We start from the raw sequence: 18,006 nt of genomic DNA on the forward strand, positions 1-18,006 counted from the left end.
AAATCAATTTACCGTACATGAAAGCACATTGCATGTTTTCCAGTGATTTAGTTGAGCCAATAGTGCCCTCTAGTGGCCGTATGGTGCAAGTAAATCAATGTGTCATTTCCAGCTAGGGATGTTTGAAATAATACATTTATTTCTTGAACGTGATGACAAACATTTTGGCCATAACTAGCTGAAGAGTGTTACTTGATAATGTTGTCATCACTGCAGTCCGTCCACAAACAGAGAGGCTGTCCGACAGACAGAGTGGCTTCCATAGAGCAGAGGAAAATAAAGGGGAAATGATGGCTAATTTACCAAATTATAATGGATTCATATCAGACAGAGTCATCTCGGCGTGGCCTGTACATTTTAAATGTCTGTTCAGAGTGCGTACATGCAGGGTTTCCTGGTAATAGATGTTTGATGAGGAGTGTTCTGAGTACTACAGGCCAGGAAACAGACAATTTAGATACATCTTTATTTCAGCACAAAAACATTTACTTAACAAAATGGATCACTGGAGGTGATGGCATCAAATAAGAAAGGAAGACACAAAGGGCCATTACACTCGCAATAAAAAAACAAAAAGCACAATCTGTTTTAACATCTAAATCCTAAATCATGATTGTCGGTGGAACAGCAAAATACAAACTCACAATAACAAAACACGAATGCAGAATGTGATCTCCTGTCAAGGCTTGTACACTGTGTGTACTTAAAGATGTGTATTTGTGGTTCTCTTTATAATTAACCTTTTAGAGAGCATTACGTTAGCTGCTCAGTACAAAAAAACATACACTACATTAATGAAGGTTTCAAAGATTGCACACAATTTTACATAAAACCTTGAACCTTATTCACATAGATACACAAACGCAGGATGTCTGGAGTACATTGTGTTTTTAACTGAATATAAAAATAATCATATCTATCTGTAAAAAAAAAGGTTTCCTCAGAACATGGATGGCCTGATCCAGATAGTAACGTATGGAGGTGGGCAGTGGTTCCCAAACTGTGAGGTGTGGGCCCTCTGCAGGTGCGTAGAGGTACTGCAGGTGGTGGAAATCACCTCAGGGTAAAATGTGGACTGAAGCCATAAAAGTTAAGTGGACAATTTTCACAGCAGATTTACCTAAGCTTGAGAACAGCATGACATCAATTTACTTTGTTACAACACTGTCTTTAGTGTGGTGTTTTTGTTCAGCTACACCCCTGTCTGAAACATGCTTAAGTTTATTATTAGTGTCAGTCTTTGCTTCCCCTGAACAGTGGTTGTAACCAGTTAGTCAGCTGGATCAATTATTCAAAACAATCAGATAGATAAATATCAGATTCAGGATCAGCAATAAACCAAAAATATCAGAAATAATGTAAAATTAACCATTTCAGGTCAGGGTGTTCCTGAGCACTTTAGAGTTCAGAGGACTTGTTGGTTTTGAAGACATTTCCCCTTCAATCCAAGAAGCTTCTTTAAATCAACTTGGCTGCTAATGATCACTGCCATTCGTGGGTTAATTTATGTGAGGAACCACCAAAGTGAACATATTATATTTGTGTGTAAAGAACCTGCTGGCTTGGACACGGAAAACTGCTGTTAATGTGCAATGTGCATTGGTGGGGCAAAGGATTATGGGGAAAAACATTTGGGAACCACTGATTTACAGTAACAAAGATCTCTGTGACAACAATGCCCGACTATTAATAGCATAAATAGGTGTTTGATTCTATATTCTTAAATGGTATGTGATGCTGAGCACCGTGTCATCCCAGTTACTGTCAGGATACAGAAAACAGATGTGGATTAAAAATGTCACCAGGTTTCAAGAGGAGTGATCGTTGAGGCAGTTTTATCACCCCGTTCTCTCTTAGCGGTGGATATAAATTTCACCTAGTTTGACAAAACCCAAGAAAGATGGCATAAGTAACACTGAGTCTGTCCAGATACAAGACAGGACTGTCAGCGTAACGTCTAAACACAGGAGAGGAGTGGAGCTGGAGGGAGAGATTTAAACAAACAAAAGTCAAACTCACTCAGGTCCCCCACCCCGCCTGCCTGCTGGAGATCTTCAGCAGAAGCGGGTGGGGAAGTGACACAGCTTCAGGGGAGATAAATTTAAATCAGGCAGGAGAAACACCTTTCAGATGTTTGGTTTTAAATAAACACATATCTCACAGACACATGTTCTACACAGTATTGGCCATCCTGCTTTGGCTTGCTGTCGTCTGCTGAGAGGTGAGGTAGAGAAATGCCTGAATGGCAGACCTGCTGTTCGCTGACTTATGCTAGAGAGACTGCATGCTGATGGCATTTGCATCTGTGGAGTGTTGCTTGGTTTTATGAGAGGTAGAGGATCTCTGCGCCTCACACAGGAAACTGCCCTGAGCCTGCTAATGCACTGTGTGTGTGTGTGTCTGTATATGAGATTTATTTTCTAAAGTGTGAGAATGTCAAACAGTTAATGTATATGTACGAATGTGTGTGTTACTATGCTTCTCCATAGGCTGAGGCCTTGTCTTTCAACAGGTCCAGACACAAGTGACAGCTCCAGCTCCCTGCATAGAGACAGAGACACAAAGAGAGACTTAAATCTTTCCATATACAGCCTATAGCCTCTATCAAACATACATGTTCTGTATGGGGATTTTTTTGGACCTCCTCCTCCTTTGGGAGGTCCTCTTTTGTTCAGAGGAGCTGGGTGTGGCGTCCTGCTGGCTGGTGGTTGGTGCACCTGGATCTCATCAACTCACCTCACTCCTTAAATGTTTGTGGAGGACTCCACTTCCACGCTGGATTGTGAGCCGTGACCGGTAACTCTGTAACCTTGTGTTTCAGTCTAAATTCCTTGTGCATCCTCCAGTGTTTACCTTTTGTGTTCTGTCTAGTGATTTTTGGTGTTTTTCTTTTCGTTCAGGAGCTAATCTGCCGTGAAGATGCTTCAGCCAGCCACTCGTGCTGCCCAGCTTAAAGACGCCTGCCAATTTTCAGTTATGCATTCATCTCTAATTGTGAATCCTTGATTAAAGTTCACCTAAACCTTTATCCGTCTGCGGTCTGCATCTGGGTTCTAAACTAAAACCTAACAATACATATGCTATAGGAGTGCCAGTGGTACCTTCAGGAGGCTGCGTCATCGGAGGCTTCAGGCAGTACATGTGGTATCCTCTGTCACAGTCGTCACAGAACAGCAGCTGGTCCTACACAACAACACACCCCAAATATTATTCATCAAAATGGCATATTCACATTTTGTTTGGATGAAAAATTTTCATTAATGCCTAAAAATAGCAAGTCTATGCACATGGGTCCACCCACATACCCGACCCAACTCTCCCATGTCCCATGTCAAGCTTCACGCGCCTTTGTCTTCTTCATGGTCTCATTAAAGACCTCACTGTTTGGGCATTTACTGAATTTTGTTGTGATTTTTGTGGTGCAGAATAAAACATGAAAATCTCTTTAGCATGTGTGAACTGCAGACTTTATTGTCAGGCCTTAACTAAACGCATTGACTTCTAAAAGGCAGACGCTGACTGACAGGATTGACTCCTGTATGATCTCCATCAATTAGAAACCCTATTACTTTGTTGCTGTGGAGGTGGGTTTATTTTTATTATGAACAAATATACATAACAATCGATACATCAATGATGTGATTTGACACAAGTGCTCTCTGTTCTGTTCCAGGTAACGTATCGCCTGTGACAGGCCGGATGCAGAATGCTGAAAGGTCACAGCAAAGGAAAACAAGCCTCAAAGCTAATTCAACGCGAGCACTGACATTTCTAACGTTTCTCTCTGTGATACATACATCGTTCTCCGAGGTGCCGCAGAGGCTGCAGGACTTGCACTCGATGCACTGCCATTGGTACGTCCTCACCGCCTGCATCATGTTGTCTGTGAACTGCAGACACGTAGGATGACCTGTGGACGGACGACCGTAGATGTTTACCTACCATGGTAATACTGAATTCACTGTCTTTAATAGCACCCACAGTGTTGACATAAAAAGCCACAGAAGACACAGTCAAGACATTTTCCTTATCAATCTACAACACAACAAGAAAGACATTTGTGATAAAATGCCTTAATCTTTTAATAGGTGTAGCATTTTATGAACACAGTTTTCTGTATGTTGGTATCAATAGGATGTCAATGAGCCATGAACCTTTAATTAAGGATTAACTGATTGATATCTGGACTGGGAAAGCAGTCAGATGTTTTGATCAGAGTCAAAGCAGAGATGTTCAAGCTGCATTAAAAAGAAGACAGTGGACATGTAGTTTAAACAGACATCAGGAGCGGGCGATAGAATGAGCATTGATTCCCAGTTTCTACTGTTAGAAGGCTAATCCTTTACAGACAGAGAGGAGCAATGGAGTGGCGATGGGCTCTTACCTCTTAGCTCCCTGTCCTCTTTAGCCAAAGGAGTGACCCAAGAGTCCATATGCATCACTCCCCCTGAGTTTATATTGCCATGTTTTTTTCCCTCTTATTCTGAAGTCCGCAGTGCTAGCGACTTTTTCAGTCCAGGATTAATAAGGATGTTGATTATCTGACACAAGCCAAGTATAAGGATTATAAAAAAAAATGTATTAATCCATGAGTAAAAAAAAAATCTACTGTATCCATGAGAGACTTTTCCCAGTCCCAGAAGAAGCTGGATTTACATTTTAATTATATCATTTCTTCCAGAATGATCAGTTTCAGAAGTGTCTTCATCATGAGCTACTGCAGTCCTTCCAGTGCTCTCTCCAAAAAAAAACAAAAACAAAAAGGCAATAAGCAACCAGGCGGACTTTCAGTGTCATGATGTCCTGTTATCAGCTGTCGGAATCATTGACTGAAAACAAAAAGTCTTCCAGCTCTGCATCTTCAAAGCCATGAAACGTGGAGGCCTCACTGTCTGATGCGTTGCCGAACAATTCCTCTAGAGCACTGGGCTTCCTCCCATCCTTCTTCACTCCTCCTCTTCCAGCTACCATGAAAACATCAGCGTCAGAGCAACACAGACAAGGCCACACAAGTCTCGCAGCTGTTGTAATAAACTCAAGAAAACCCTTTCACTCGCTGAACATGAATATTCTGCTCTTTTAATGCAGATGATTCCAGCAGATGGGGTTTTGGCTAGTGTGGAAAAAATAAGGGCAGAGAGGAGGGAAAAAAATACAAATAAAAATACAAAAAAAAAAAACAAAATGCAGCCAAATGTGCCATTAAATAATGCATGAAAACTGAGCAACAAAGGAGTGAAGGCATGTCGCCTGTAAAGGCAGAAGTCCTGACATGGAGAGAAGCATGCAGGATGGAAGCAAGCAGCAAGATTTACGTTTTTGAGATCCAGCAGTCAGCTCTCAAATCACATGGTGAAACGGCTCATTGACAACCCATTGAAAGGACACTGAAGCAACCACACCATACATGTCTAAAGAACGCTGTAGAAACCAGTTTGTGTTTCAGTAAAACAGACTGTATTAACATCACTAGTTCAGTTTTAACTGATTATGAATTTATATAGATATGTATTGACGATGCAGCAGCTTAAACTGCAACACATTTGTTAAGGAAACACTGCAAGGAAGCAAGGAACACACACAAACACGTTTGTGGATAAAAAAAGGAAGTAAAGGGAAACAAAAATGAGATGTGCAGTAGCCGCAAAGTAAAGTATGAGTCTAACAGATGAATATTTCCATTTGTGGGAAGAATTAATAATTAATCCCTTCATGCTGAGAGACCTATGAGGAGACTGACACACATCTAAAGCCTTTAGGTTCTAAGCTAAGCTAGCTGTAGAACATTTACATGTTTCTGTAATAGTGGCCCAGGCAGGCATAGATGTCCATTCTGTATTCAAATCAAATCGAGATGAGTTTGTGTTTGTGTCACAGCTGGTTTTTTAAAGCATCAATGAATGCAGTGGGTGAGGAGAAATAATGTGAACCATCTAAAACCTCTTTCAGACATGAACTGTGATGTGACAGCATCTGAACCTGACGGTTTCCATGTGTGTTTTGCATGTGCCGTGTCTCTGTCCATCACTGCCAGCGGTGTGTGACTCAAGCTGTGAGGAGCATAACATAACACAGATCCCATGTCTGAAGAACAACAACTCACCAGAACGTCCACAGTCAGAGCAGGACACCAGCTCCTCAGCCTGTCCTGTTTTCCTGTTGGAGTCCTGGTCTCCCAGGCAGAAGTCACAGTAGTCGTTGGGGATGATGGCACCATCTGGGCCTTTCTGGGCTGTCAACAGGAAGAGGAGGACATGTCTGTCTTTCTTTTTTTTTTGACTGCTCGAGGACATGTTGTTCTATGTCATTAAAATCTAGCCGGCGTCTTACGTTTGTGGTTGTCTGAGCTGTGTGGAGGAGACGGGGCCATCTCTGGTTCCTTCTCCTCCTCCTCACCCTCCTCCTCTGCCAGGTGAGTGTGAGTGTAATGGTAGCTGAGGCCGGGACGGTTCTTGTAGCGTTTTCCACAGACTGCAGGAAAAAAAACATCCCAGGTGCATTAGAGTCGCGTTAAAACTGTGCGGCATCCGTTTAAATTAAACTGCAACAAACTGAGCACAAGAGGAGGTTATAAAATAAAACACTAAACACAGACAGCAAATGAAGAAAATGGACAAAAATTTAAAACCATATGCAAACTGATTTATCATGACTTTGAGCCAGCGAAGGTGTGTGACTTTATTATTATAAGCAACACAACACAAGGTTAGAGCGTATCAAACAACCTTTAATACTACTGTTATCAAACGGTGAAATCCCCGGAGCTCTAACAAACATTTGTCCACTGCGACCTTGAATTATGTTCAGGAATCATCTAGAACTCTTTACAGTAAACACGATGGAGCTGTAGCCACTGTCGAAGTTCCTCATCACACAGCTCTCCATCTTTCTGAACTTTAGTTTGGGCAAAAATGTTAAGAAAAGAAGTCACCTAGTTGTGATTTAAAAAAAATGAATAAACACTTCCACAGTGGCTACATCTGAGGATCACATCACAGCTACCAAGTCAAACATGCATCCCTCGCTGTGGCGTTATCTCAGCTGCATGCCTTGTAATAAGCAAATAACATGGAGGCGAATAGCATTAGTGTCATGCAGCGCTTGCACTGATTTTAGGAAGGGATGCGTGGACTAGCAGAAAGCATTTCAAGCGTTCCCACAGCAGACCCCCTGTTAACAAAAAGGCCAATCATAAAGAGGAGCCCCTACAAGAGACAAGATGGTGACAGGTTCAGATACCTTCTTCAGCCTTTTTTGAGTTATACTTTTGTTTGTATCTATCTGGAACAGAGAAGACACAGAAGCAAACAATAACAGAAAAGACAGAACAAGACACAAAATGAGGATGAGGTTCATTTGTATGTCGAGGCTCAGACAGCATCCTTATCCACATGGCAACCCACATTCCTGGAGGAATCTGTTCAAGTAGCATGCTAGTCAGCTCTAGATTAACAGCAAACTTCCATCATGCTGCAGAGGACTGCTCTGAGGAACAGACAGAGGAAGGGCTATCACTCAATAATGATTTCAAAAACATCTTTTTACAGCCCACACTTTCTCCTTTTTGAGCCTGAAATGAGGATGAGGCTGATCACAGGATGGCACGTGATGTACAAAACACTTAAGCTGTGTTTTTCTTACTGTCACAGACGTAAGGTTTGTCCTGGTCATCCATGTTCACAGGTTCTGTCCTTCTGCGGTTTGACCCTCTGGTCTAAAGAAAGCAAACATCAGATCATCAGCACCTCTGAGCATGAATATTAGCTGAAATGTGACTGTTACAGAGATGTATGTTATTACTCTTTTTTTTCACACACACTCATGTAAGCTGTACTCACTTTGCCTCTGTTCCTGTTCTTCCTCTTTGGAGTGTCAATATCAAAATCTTCATCATCATTGAAACAGTCTCCATTTTCCTCGGCCTCCAGTACTCTCTGCAGATTGCAAGGAGGTGAAGAAGAACAATTATAAGTACTTATTTCTTACATTTCAGATCCAGATCGTCCATTTTGTAACTTAAACAAAGATCATGTATCAATGAAGACATGCAAAGATTCTTCACCTATCTACTGCCAGCATTCAAACCCACCTGTATTTCAAGCAGTGTCTCCTCTTCCTTAGTGATGCTGTTTTTCTTCTCCAGCAGGCTGTCCCCCCTCAGGAGGGCTTCCAAAGCTGTGGCCTCGCCTGGTGGCCCCTCACGCTTGGGGGCCAGCTCTGCTTCTGAAGAGACAGGGCAGGAGAGCATGAACAGGAAGAAAAGAGCACTTGAGGTGGCGTCTGTGTGTGTGTGTGTGTGTGTGTGTGTGTGTGTGTGTGTCTCCATATCGCAAGTTAATGGTATTGTAACCAGCGTGTTTTTAATCAGTGCCTCACAGGATAAGCATACTGATGAATCTGCGTTTTGGAAATGGCCGGCGTAGTTTCACTCTGTGTAATCCATCTCTCGATAGACAGACCCTTTAACTAAACACAGACCCTTTGTCCAGTTACAGGAACATACTAAGCAATCAGACACCATTATGAACGATCAAGGTGAACTAACAAATACAACATCAGGACCCAACATGTGAAGAATAAAGGGAATAAACTACAAATATAAACTATTGTCTCTTGGAGATGAACTTGCTGCAACGCTGACACTCCGCCTTTGAACTCTAATACAGGGATGAAAACATGCAGATGCAATAAGAAAGGCAGTGAACTGGTGGTATGACTGTAAGACTCTTAGTAATGCTGCACCTCTGTGTCTCTCTCATCTTCCTCCTCCTCTCATTTCTTTCGTCCTACATTGCAGATTTTTTTTGGGCTCCCTCTTTTGGTAGCGATATTAGCACATGTAGCGCCTGCAGTGTTTCCCCTTGATGGTATCATTTGAAGTCAAGTTTATCTAGATCAGCCCTTCTGTGGCAGCATAATATGTTTCATACACAACCGTCCCACCCTCCTTCAGATTCCCTATAGACGTGTCAGTGTATCAATGTCGCCATAGAAACCAAGTATACTGCAAACACACATATTAACCACACAACACAGTAGTTCGGCTGCAAAACAATCTGGCTAGGTTTTGGAATGGATTAGCTTATTGTTTCTCTTGTTGTTGTTTTTCTTGGCTACCGTGGTGATGACCGGCTGATTTTACACTTGCATGTCCACAGAGGGTCACAGGCCGTACCAAGAGCAGACAGTTTTTCGAATGAGGACAGACTGGTGCTGATTTAACATTTTCTGCAGCCATTGTGCAAAAGTTTGAATTGAGCTGTAAACATAGCTTTAAAACAAAGAAGTTACGTGCATTAATTTGTCTCTACATTCAGCAGGAGCTTATGAGAAGGAAAGGAAACCAGAGGTGCACATGAGAGGCTGTAAAAAACAGACAGACCCTTCTGGTTTCAAGTATTCTAGCCTTGTGACGAAACCTCTGAACACACAGACACGGAGACAAACCTCTCTGTTCAGGAAGCATTAAATAAACATAAAGCATTTGCAAAAGCCCGAGAGGGGAGAATTCACATTCCTCCGTCGTGTTGTGATAGATATCAGGGCCAAACTGCACAATTGGATGTCTGAAAAACAAAACTAAGGAGTTCTACTCTCAGCTACAAAGGGTCCTCATCAACTTTACAGTGTATGGATAGTGTTCTTTCCCTTTGTGTACTTTATTTGGTTGGTCAGTTGCAGCTTTTTTTATGCTTAAAGCAGAATCATTCCAAGCACAAAGCGCTGCAGTATTATATTGCGTCTGGAAGACAGCGAGGGGGGAAACAATAGGGTAGAAAAAACAGAAACAAAGATCTGCCTTTATTTCTTCCCCTTATCAGGTTCCTGGGGCATTCCTCTGCCTAAAATCCCCTATAACACACAAACTGTGTGCATGCATGGATGCACACATGCATTAAAAAGAACACAATTCCACCTCATAAGTCATTCGTTGCAATGCCTCCTGGACAAATGATTATAGAGGCCCAGTCAGGGTGCTCCTGTGCTGCAACGGGGATCAAGAGTCATGTATGGGGGTGTTTGTGTGCATATATATATGTGTGTGTGTGTGTGTGTGTGTGAGTGTGTGTGTCAGTCTGCAGCCACAGAACAGTGAGAGGAGGCATTGATTCAAGGGAGAGAATGAACCTGGAGACCTGGTGAGAGAGTCAGGCTTAACTAGAGCCAGATGGTCAGATAGGGAGCACGCCACAGGCTACACAACAGCACCAAAGGCACAAACAAAACATAAAATATATTTATTTAGGTGAAAGTAGCTCAAAAAACCAAAACAATAAAAGGAAGGTTCAGTTTGTCACTGTGGGTGGTTTGAGTTGTGTGTGATTACTGCTGCGGATCCATGTTTTTAACTGTGATTGCTGGGTTACTTGGCTGTGTGTGTGCTGTTTGTCTTACCTAGTCGAAGCTCACACAGGCGGAGCTGGGGATCCAGGGGAGGGTGGAGTCGCCTCTTCTTTCTCCAGCAACGAGCAGGGTAGGTATACATCTGTCCTGCTGCCTGGCCTGCACACACACACAGGCACACAGGAAGAATTTAACAACCACTGGCAAGCTTACCATTATAACAAACCTTACATTGACTCCCCTGCACACACACACACACAAAATGCACAGAGGCGTAGCCTTGTTTTACTGACACTTAATATCAGTAGAGCTCAGGCTAACAGTCCATATATTCAGAGATTCCCGAGACTCTTTATCACTTGAATTGAATTTCACGTTTACATATTAAATGAATAGCAAACACAAAAAAACATCAATGTACCAATGCACTTTACGCCTTTAATCACATCCCACCATTAGGTTGATAGAAGAGATGGAGGGAAAGGGGTTTTTGATGTCAGAATGAGCAGAGAAAAAAAATCAAGAGAAGGAGGGGGCAGGGATAAAAACCCAGAATAAATGCATATAATGTGAGTAAGGTCTGCCACAAAGTATAGGGTGTGGCCTGAAGGGCTTTGCATACAAGATTGAGTGCAGGCTATTTGTGTCCAGCTCTAAGCAAAGAGCAGATTGTTCCCTTTAGCTGTACAGAGGAACCAGACATGCATAATGCTGCTCATGTCAGGATGGTGACATATGAAATACACACACACACACACACACAAAATTTTATCAAGTGAGATCTATATCTCCTCTACATATACACTGGTACACCATATATGATTACCCATATGTAAAACTCACAGCAACTTTACAGGAGCTGAACATTTATATGACTCATCCATTTAAATTAAAGGCAAGACTGTTTCTGTCTGACAGGTGCAATTATCATTTTGTGAGCCTGTAGTGCAAGTCTTTATGTTATGCTAAGCTAACAAGCTGTTGGTGATCTCACCTGGTTGCCGATGGCACTTTTCCATCCAGATGTAGCAGTTGTTCTGTGCCACACCAGTTTGTGAGTCCAAGAAGGGCATGCGCACACTGCGCTCGGCACAGAGTCGGGCATTGTAGTTGCGACAGTGTTCGATGGCCTCCTGGTAGAATTGATCACCAAGCCTAACCATATAGAGAAAGGGAAATATAATATATATTTAGTCGTTAGTGACTATAACATGCACTGGACAGTTGATGATTCTGTATCATAAGCTGCGTGTAATACACCGACATCCATCCACACCGAGGCATAGTGTGTTGTTGTGGTACATCAAAAGCCGTGTGACGGCTGCTGAGCTGAAAGGGAATGTCAGTGAGTACAGTGAGGACAAACATGCAGGAAGCAATGATGAACTGCAAGAACAGGAGAAATGTATCATCCTGTCAATTTAATAAATGAGTGCGTGTGCTGGATCGAAGTCCACCCAACACAGGCGCTGCGCACAGATGTACACACACACAATTGACAAACACAGGGGTGTAAATCAGGATGTGAGCCATCAATAACATCCACAGGCTCAGGCTGGAGGCTGGAAGATCATCACAAACCAAACTTAACTCACTTTTGCCAAAAATAAAAACCATACATAAAGACGAATCTACTACTAGTCTCCAATTTCAACTGTTTTGCAGCTGGGGTTCCACTATATATACAGCAGCAAGTCTACATGTCTATGATCCGTCACAGAGAGCCTGGCGGCCTGTGGATACTCTACACAGATAGTATGTAAAGAATGCCAAGCTGGACAAAGACCAGCACTCTGGTCACACTGAATCTCACAAAGCTGTGCAGTGTTTGGAGATGGAGGGAGTGGAGGGTGGATGTAGGAGCAAAGATATTGGGGGGGGGGGGGGGTTGACAGAGGTTGAAGTGAGCAGCAACAGGGAGGGAAGCAGGTATTGCATGTAGAAGATGAAGAGGCAAAACAGGGATTATATAAGTGAAGAGTATGAAGAGGGTGCACGGATTTGCAAGAGGAAACATAGATATGAGTAAAAAGAAGTGGAAATACTGAACATGTGGAGAACAGATTGACGTTCTCAGCTCACAAATAAATGGGCTGTCTGGACTTTGGCCACTGAAGCATGTGGATGGAGATCAGATTAGCTATTGACATTATTGATATCCATCCCTGACAAGAGGAAAGGTAATCAAATTCCTGATATACAGTCAGTTCTATCTAGTATGTGTAGTATGATGTTATAGGCCCAAATATTCAATCTCACAGAGTAAACTTTGGATTTTGGCCAGCATGGACAGAGAAACTTCAAATTATTGGATATAAATGATCCAACGTTTCCCCTTAAAGTCAATCCTGAAAAGTATTTGTTTAAAAAGTGGTGAGAATTCAGTTGTGAGCACTAAAGCCTCAGCCTCCAGCTTCAGGGCTGCGGATGGGTTTAAAAGAATTGGGTGGTTGGTGGCTAAGTTTTTCTTGTAGACCTACAAAAAGGAGGACTGCAGCTGGTGCTTTTGGTGACACATGTTTTTTACAGTACGAGACCAGCAGTCACAGGGATCCAGTCAGATCTGCAGAAGAGACTTCCTGTCTCATAACTCACATTCCCCAGAGGTAAAGCACTATCTCTGCTGTCACTACGCGTTGCCTGAATTTGAAATGTGTGCGGGCATTTCTCTTTCTTTGCCCATTTTCTTGCCTCTCCGTGTCATCCCGTGTTTCCTGTACGTTTCTGTCCCATTTCCAACGACAAAGCGTCCCCAGGCGGCTTTATAAACTCTTACATAACTCTGTGAGTGTTCGTGCCTGCTTGTTTGCCTGCTGTGCATTTGTGGCATACTCATTACTTGAGAGTAAAGAGAGTGTATGTGCCTCTAAGACCATCTGTCTTTGTGTCCTGAGCTGTCCTCCCTGCCCCCAAAAACCTGATTCAACCATCAGAGATGAGCTCCGGTTTAGTTTACTGTATGGCTGATGTGAGTGATGGGGCTTATGTAAGTTCAGTTTTTCATGTCAGGGAACACATTCCACAACGGCTTCCTGGATACTGATGGAATCTGCAGTTGCTGTGTGTGTGTGTGTGTGTGTGTGTGCGTACCACTATGATTGTCTCAATTGCTCCCATACCAGCACAGAGGAGCTTTGTGTGTGCGACATCAGTCTTATAGACGGTTTGCTGGGAACACTCCTGCAGCTCAGGCTAACAGGTCAATGTTTTCAGGTGAAAGCACAGAGGAGAGGAGAGGAGAGGAGAGGAGAGGAGAGGAGAGGAGAGGAGAGGAGAGGAGAGGAGAGGAGAGGAGAGGAGAGGAGAGGAGAGGCATTTCAAACCTCTCTTTTGTTCTGTGTTTGAACATTAGGGTCTCTCACCCTCACAGGTGCCCATGAATGATTTATCACAGCCGGAGGGAGACATCATCAAGCAGTTGGAGGGCTAATTAATTTGCACTGAACTTCAGGTGAGCAAATAGGGTCATGTACATGCCTCCAAAAACAGCTTATAGACATGATTAAAATTCAAACTTACACTTAAAGCAGGATCCATTAATCAGCCTTTGTGTTAGGATGTCATTCCTCTCCATCGATCTTCTCATTTGCCAAGTAAGTCTGTGAGTTATGTATTACTCGAAACTTCTCGTTTTCATTGCTAAATAGGATAATCAATCAGTAAAAGAAGTCATCTGTGCCATCATAAATCACTGTCATTCTTCTCTTCACTGTTTGGTTCATTCGTCTTTTCTTCCTGTCTCTAAAAAATAGATTGATTCTTTCATTTCAGGTGAAAGGTTTCGTTAGATTTTAATTTGAATCGTTGTCATTTTTCTTTTTCTTTGCTGGGTTTTAAATAAAGAATATAATTTTGCCCTGAGGCAGATGCTGTTTTCTCTGTCTTGCCTTCCTCTTCTCACTGCACAGTACTCACACATCAGTATAATGAGCTTGTACTTCTATGAAACATCCCAGTTTAATGTTTGAGGTCATTTCACCCATGAGACCATCTCAAGCTAATAGGATGACTGACTGTTAGAGTAACAACATGCTTTACTTTCTGTTATTTGACCAAGTATAAAGTTGAAGGACAATTAACTTTTTATACTTGCAGCCTTTTTTTGTAACAAATGATTTATAGGGACAAAATTGTTTGGACTCGGTCCAATGCTGAGCGTGATCCCCAAAGCACCAACATTTGTCCAATTCCAGGCTGACATTGTGTCTGACCACACTGTGGATGTATTAGAGAGATAAACATGTGTCCAACGTATTAACAGATGTTCTGAAAACTAGACAGGGGGTGAGTTGTTACAGGAAGACAACTAATGTAAGAGAGAAAGCTATCCAAGAGTGGTGTAAGATTACAGAGTTGTAGTAGTTCCAAATTGTGGCAATAAACTGATGCTACACAACATTTTTAATGTGCTCACAGAATTCCAGAAGAGTTTGTCCTTAAAATGCTGTTTCAAGTGTAGCAGGACCTACTTCGCTCAGAGAGGAGGTAGACTAATGCTATTAGCTAATGTTATTTTGTTGGCATGACATTACCCACTAAAGCATGGCAGGCTAACTGCAAAAACAACACTGTTATAGTGGACCGCGGACAAATGCCCCCGAGTATGTGTTGTGGATGCCGAGAGTTCTTGTTTTAAATATGCTCATTCAACCAATGTGTAATTTTCTCACTGCAAAATAGGAGCAAATAATCTGACTTACAATAAATAACTGAAAGCTATGCAAGTGTATGTGGAAGCTATATGTTTGTTGTTTTTTTTTCTCAATTTTTTTGCACAATGATGCAGTTTTAAGACATCATTCACATCACTGAGGAAGACGTAATTAAAAACCATACATATATCAACTGAAAGAACCTGTGTGGTTAGGCTCGAATTTGGGAAAAGAAGTCCATGAATGCATAAGGAAGTGCATTCAGGGCAACATTGTGTGGGTACTGATAGGCGCCTTTGTGGCACTTTGTAGGCTGAAGACTGGGTGAAGCAGAGAAGGAGGAAGGAGAAGGAGGGGCCAAGGAGGCAGGAGTGGGAGGGAATAGGAGGGATCCGATATGTCCTGGGGCACACGTGTTCCCTTTCAAACCCTGTCACACTCATTTTGTCTCAAACACGGGGATGTGTGTACGCACGAGCGCACTCACTCTCACACACCACACATGCACACTTGTCCGTGCTCAAACAGACACACAAAGGGCATAAAAGGGAAAGGTGGCAGAGTGCAGTCGGAGGGGGGAGAGAAGGGAGAGAGGTATAGGCTGGAGAGGAAAGGGTGTTAGAGAGGGGGAAACCCCAATTCAGATGCTCTTGCTGTTGTTTTGCAGTGAGGGGGGGTGAAAGCTGGAGAAAGTGAAAGGCACTATTTTATCTACACGAGCAATTCTAAACGCACGTATAAGGAGAAAAACATGTGGTACCATCTGCAGGATAGAAAAAAAATGTAAAATAAAATATGTTGCTGGCCATTTAATTCCCCGTGCCTGGAAACCATTCCCAGACATTAGCTGGGCTGGTGGAGACAAAGGCCAGGGTTCGCCCTAGTGCGGAGGGTGTAATATAAATGTATGCAGTAGGCCTACATGCCAGACAGACACCCCCCCCCCCACCTACACACCCACCTCCATCACTCACTCATGCTCCCTTTCGCACAAACTGGGGGAGGGGTGCACAGCTACATATGCACGCAACAAATACACAATAATAAAAAAAAGACACACACATCACATCTCCTTTACATTAGCCACTGTTTTCTCAATTCCCCATTCAAACACAACCAGACCACCTCCCACCTGAGCTCATTCATTCAAACCTAATCATAGGAAAGACGGTTTCATCATAATATGCATAGCTCTGCATATGAATTGCTTATTTGAGTACTTCTCATGTCATCTCCTCATTAAAGTCCCATCCAACACGGCCTTGCAGGTTTCAATCACAAAGAAGTCTTTGTGAAAATGAGAGTTTAAATCAGTCGAGTAAATATGCATGCATGGCTAAACAGGATTGGATGGATCTAAAAAGCCAGACGTGTTTACAGCCAGGTGCTGATGGTTATAATTCATCTTTCAGAGCTGAGGTTTGGCAGGAGGAGAGCTGGGAAGATTATTACCACGTCCTTACTGAGTGCATATGATTTACCAGCCACATCCTGCAGGACAGATGAGAATACAGATCCTATTGTTTCAAACATGACCTAAAAAACTACACCACAACATACTGCTTCTTTTATTCCTATAACAATACTGTCACATACATTTTTGTCTGTTTTGGTAGGTTTGAGCCCCCCCCCCCTTTTTTTTTGCAGATATTACATGGGGGGGGGGGGGGGGGTCTGTGTGAGAAAACCCAACTGCATGTGAGGGGCAGATGGGACTCCCTATATCCCTCTGCTCCAGCATCAGCCTGCCTTTCTTTACATGTACCTCTGTCCGTCTCTCAACAGATGGACACAGAGAAAATACTGGGACGCTCCTAATCTTCTGCTCCACATGCATCACAGCAGACACACAAAAAGCAAACACATATATCAACACATGACTAATCTGTTTGGTCAGTATACAACAGATTAAAGCTTGTTGTTGTTGTGTGTACAAGTGAGGTTTTTTTCAACAAAGAGCTCTTCAAAACAAAGCATCATTTTTTTAATTCCTCATGGAAAAGTAGGTTTTGCTGGCAATATTTAACCATTTACTACACACCATCAGATCAAGTTACATAAATCCTATTAATTAAATTAACAAAATTAAAACATTTGATATAGCTTCTTGCAGTGCAGATTTAGGATGACTGTCAAACTCTCCTCGCATTCCACATGACTTGTGCTGTCAGCCAGCAGGAAGACAAACATGCATTCAGAAATATAGACGAAGGGGAATTTAAATTAAATTCCTGCAACAACGTACACGTTGGCTTTATGTTGTCAGTATCTGACGCTTAAATGTGTAGCTCCATTGCAGATTTCCTCTGCGTGCAAATAATCTGCGGCGCATTGTGTACATATGCATGCATTTGAACGGCACGAACCGTGCACCAAACGCCCGTTCAACTGTGATAATATGCTCTTTATATACTTGTCTGACACAAAAAAGACCCGCATGCAAAACTTATGACAACCGCTTTTAAAAAGCAGAATGTGGACAAGTTTGTGTGTCCAAGTGACCAAGAGTGAATGTGGTGATTTTACGCGCGGGCTGGGGATGTTTTCCTCTTCATATTGTGCATGCTTTTACATTACTATTACACAACCCAGCAAGTAAAGCTGCAGCGGGATCTGAAGATACTGTGTAAGTACATGGTAAAGGTGTTAAATTAGTGATTCTTATTTTAAAGGCCATTGAAACTCAAATAAACGTACACCACAGGCATTTCAATAAATAAAAAAATCAATACTTACGATTTTAATGGATTATGAATGACAGTCGCCATTTTCCTGCAGGACTGTAACGTTATATTCCAAATCTCGGTGTAGTTTGGGACCCTTATGAAAAAAACACACACACAACAGCCAATGCGGTCCTGTGCACCGTGCTCCTCTACCAATACAGCACCAGCATCAGGACGTTAGGCGTGGCTTAACATAAATCTGTCAAAATAAATGTCCCAGACCCCACACTGTAATGAGAACATTAAATAAACTCCGTTCAGCGTCAGTTTTCTCTTCTCTTCTG

At 42.5% G+C, this 18,006-nt stretch overlaps 1 protein-coding gene across 2 annotated transcripts; it reads right to left on the reverse strand.

Annotated features, from left to right (window-relative positions):
• Window positions 1–520: 520 nt before the first annotated feature.
• On the reverse strand, window positions 521–17,824 carry dpf3 (double PHD fingers 3). 2 transcript variants are annotated; one of them, XM_028397110.1, is made up of 12 exons: window positions 17,733–17,824; window positions 11,339–11,499; window positions 10,396–10,503; window positions 8,090–8,223; window positions 7,839–7,934; window positions 7,642–7,714; window positions 7,240–7,281; window positions 6,331–6,471; window positions 6,104–6,232; window positions 3,798–3,910; window positions 3,102–3,183; window positions 521–2,541 (listed from the first exon to the last, which is right to left on the reverse strand). In XM_028397110.1, the coding sequence occupies exons 1-12, from the start codon at window positions 17,762–17,764 to the stop codon at window positions 2,474–2,476; spliced, it is 1,179 nt and encodes a 392-aa protein (XP_028252911.1). In that variant the 5' UTR covers window positions 17,765–17,824; the 3' UTR covers window positions 521–2,473. The 2 variants fall into 2 exon arrangements, with proteins under 2 accessions (XP_028252911.1, XP_028252912.1); XM_028397111.1 differs by lacking the exon at window positions 7,240–7,281.
• Window positions 17,825–18,006: the final 182 nt, after the last annotated feature.

The sequence above is a fragment of the Parambassis ranga genome, chromosome 24 (genome assembly GCF_900634625.1).
Source record: "Parambassis ranga chromosome 24, fParRan2.1, whole genome shotgun sequence".
NCBI classification, from domain to species: Eukaryota; Metazoa; Chordata; class Actinopteri; family Ambassidae; genus Parambassis; species Parambassis ranga.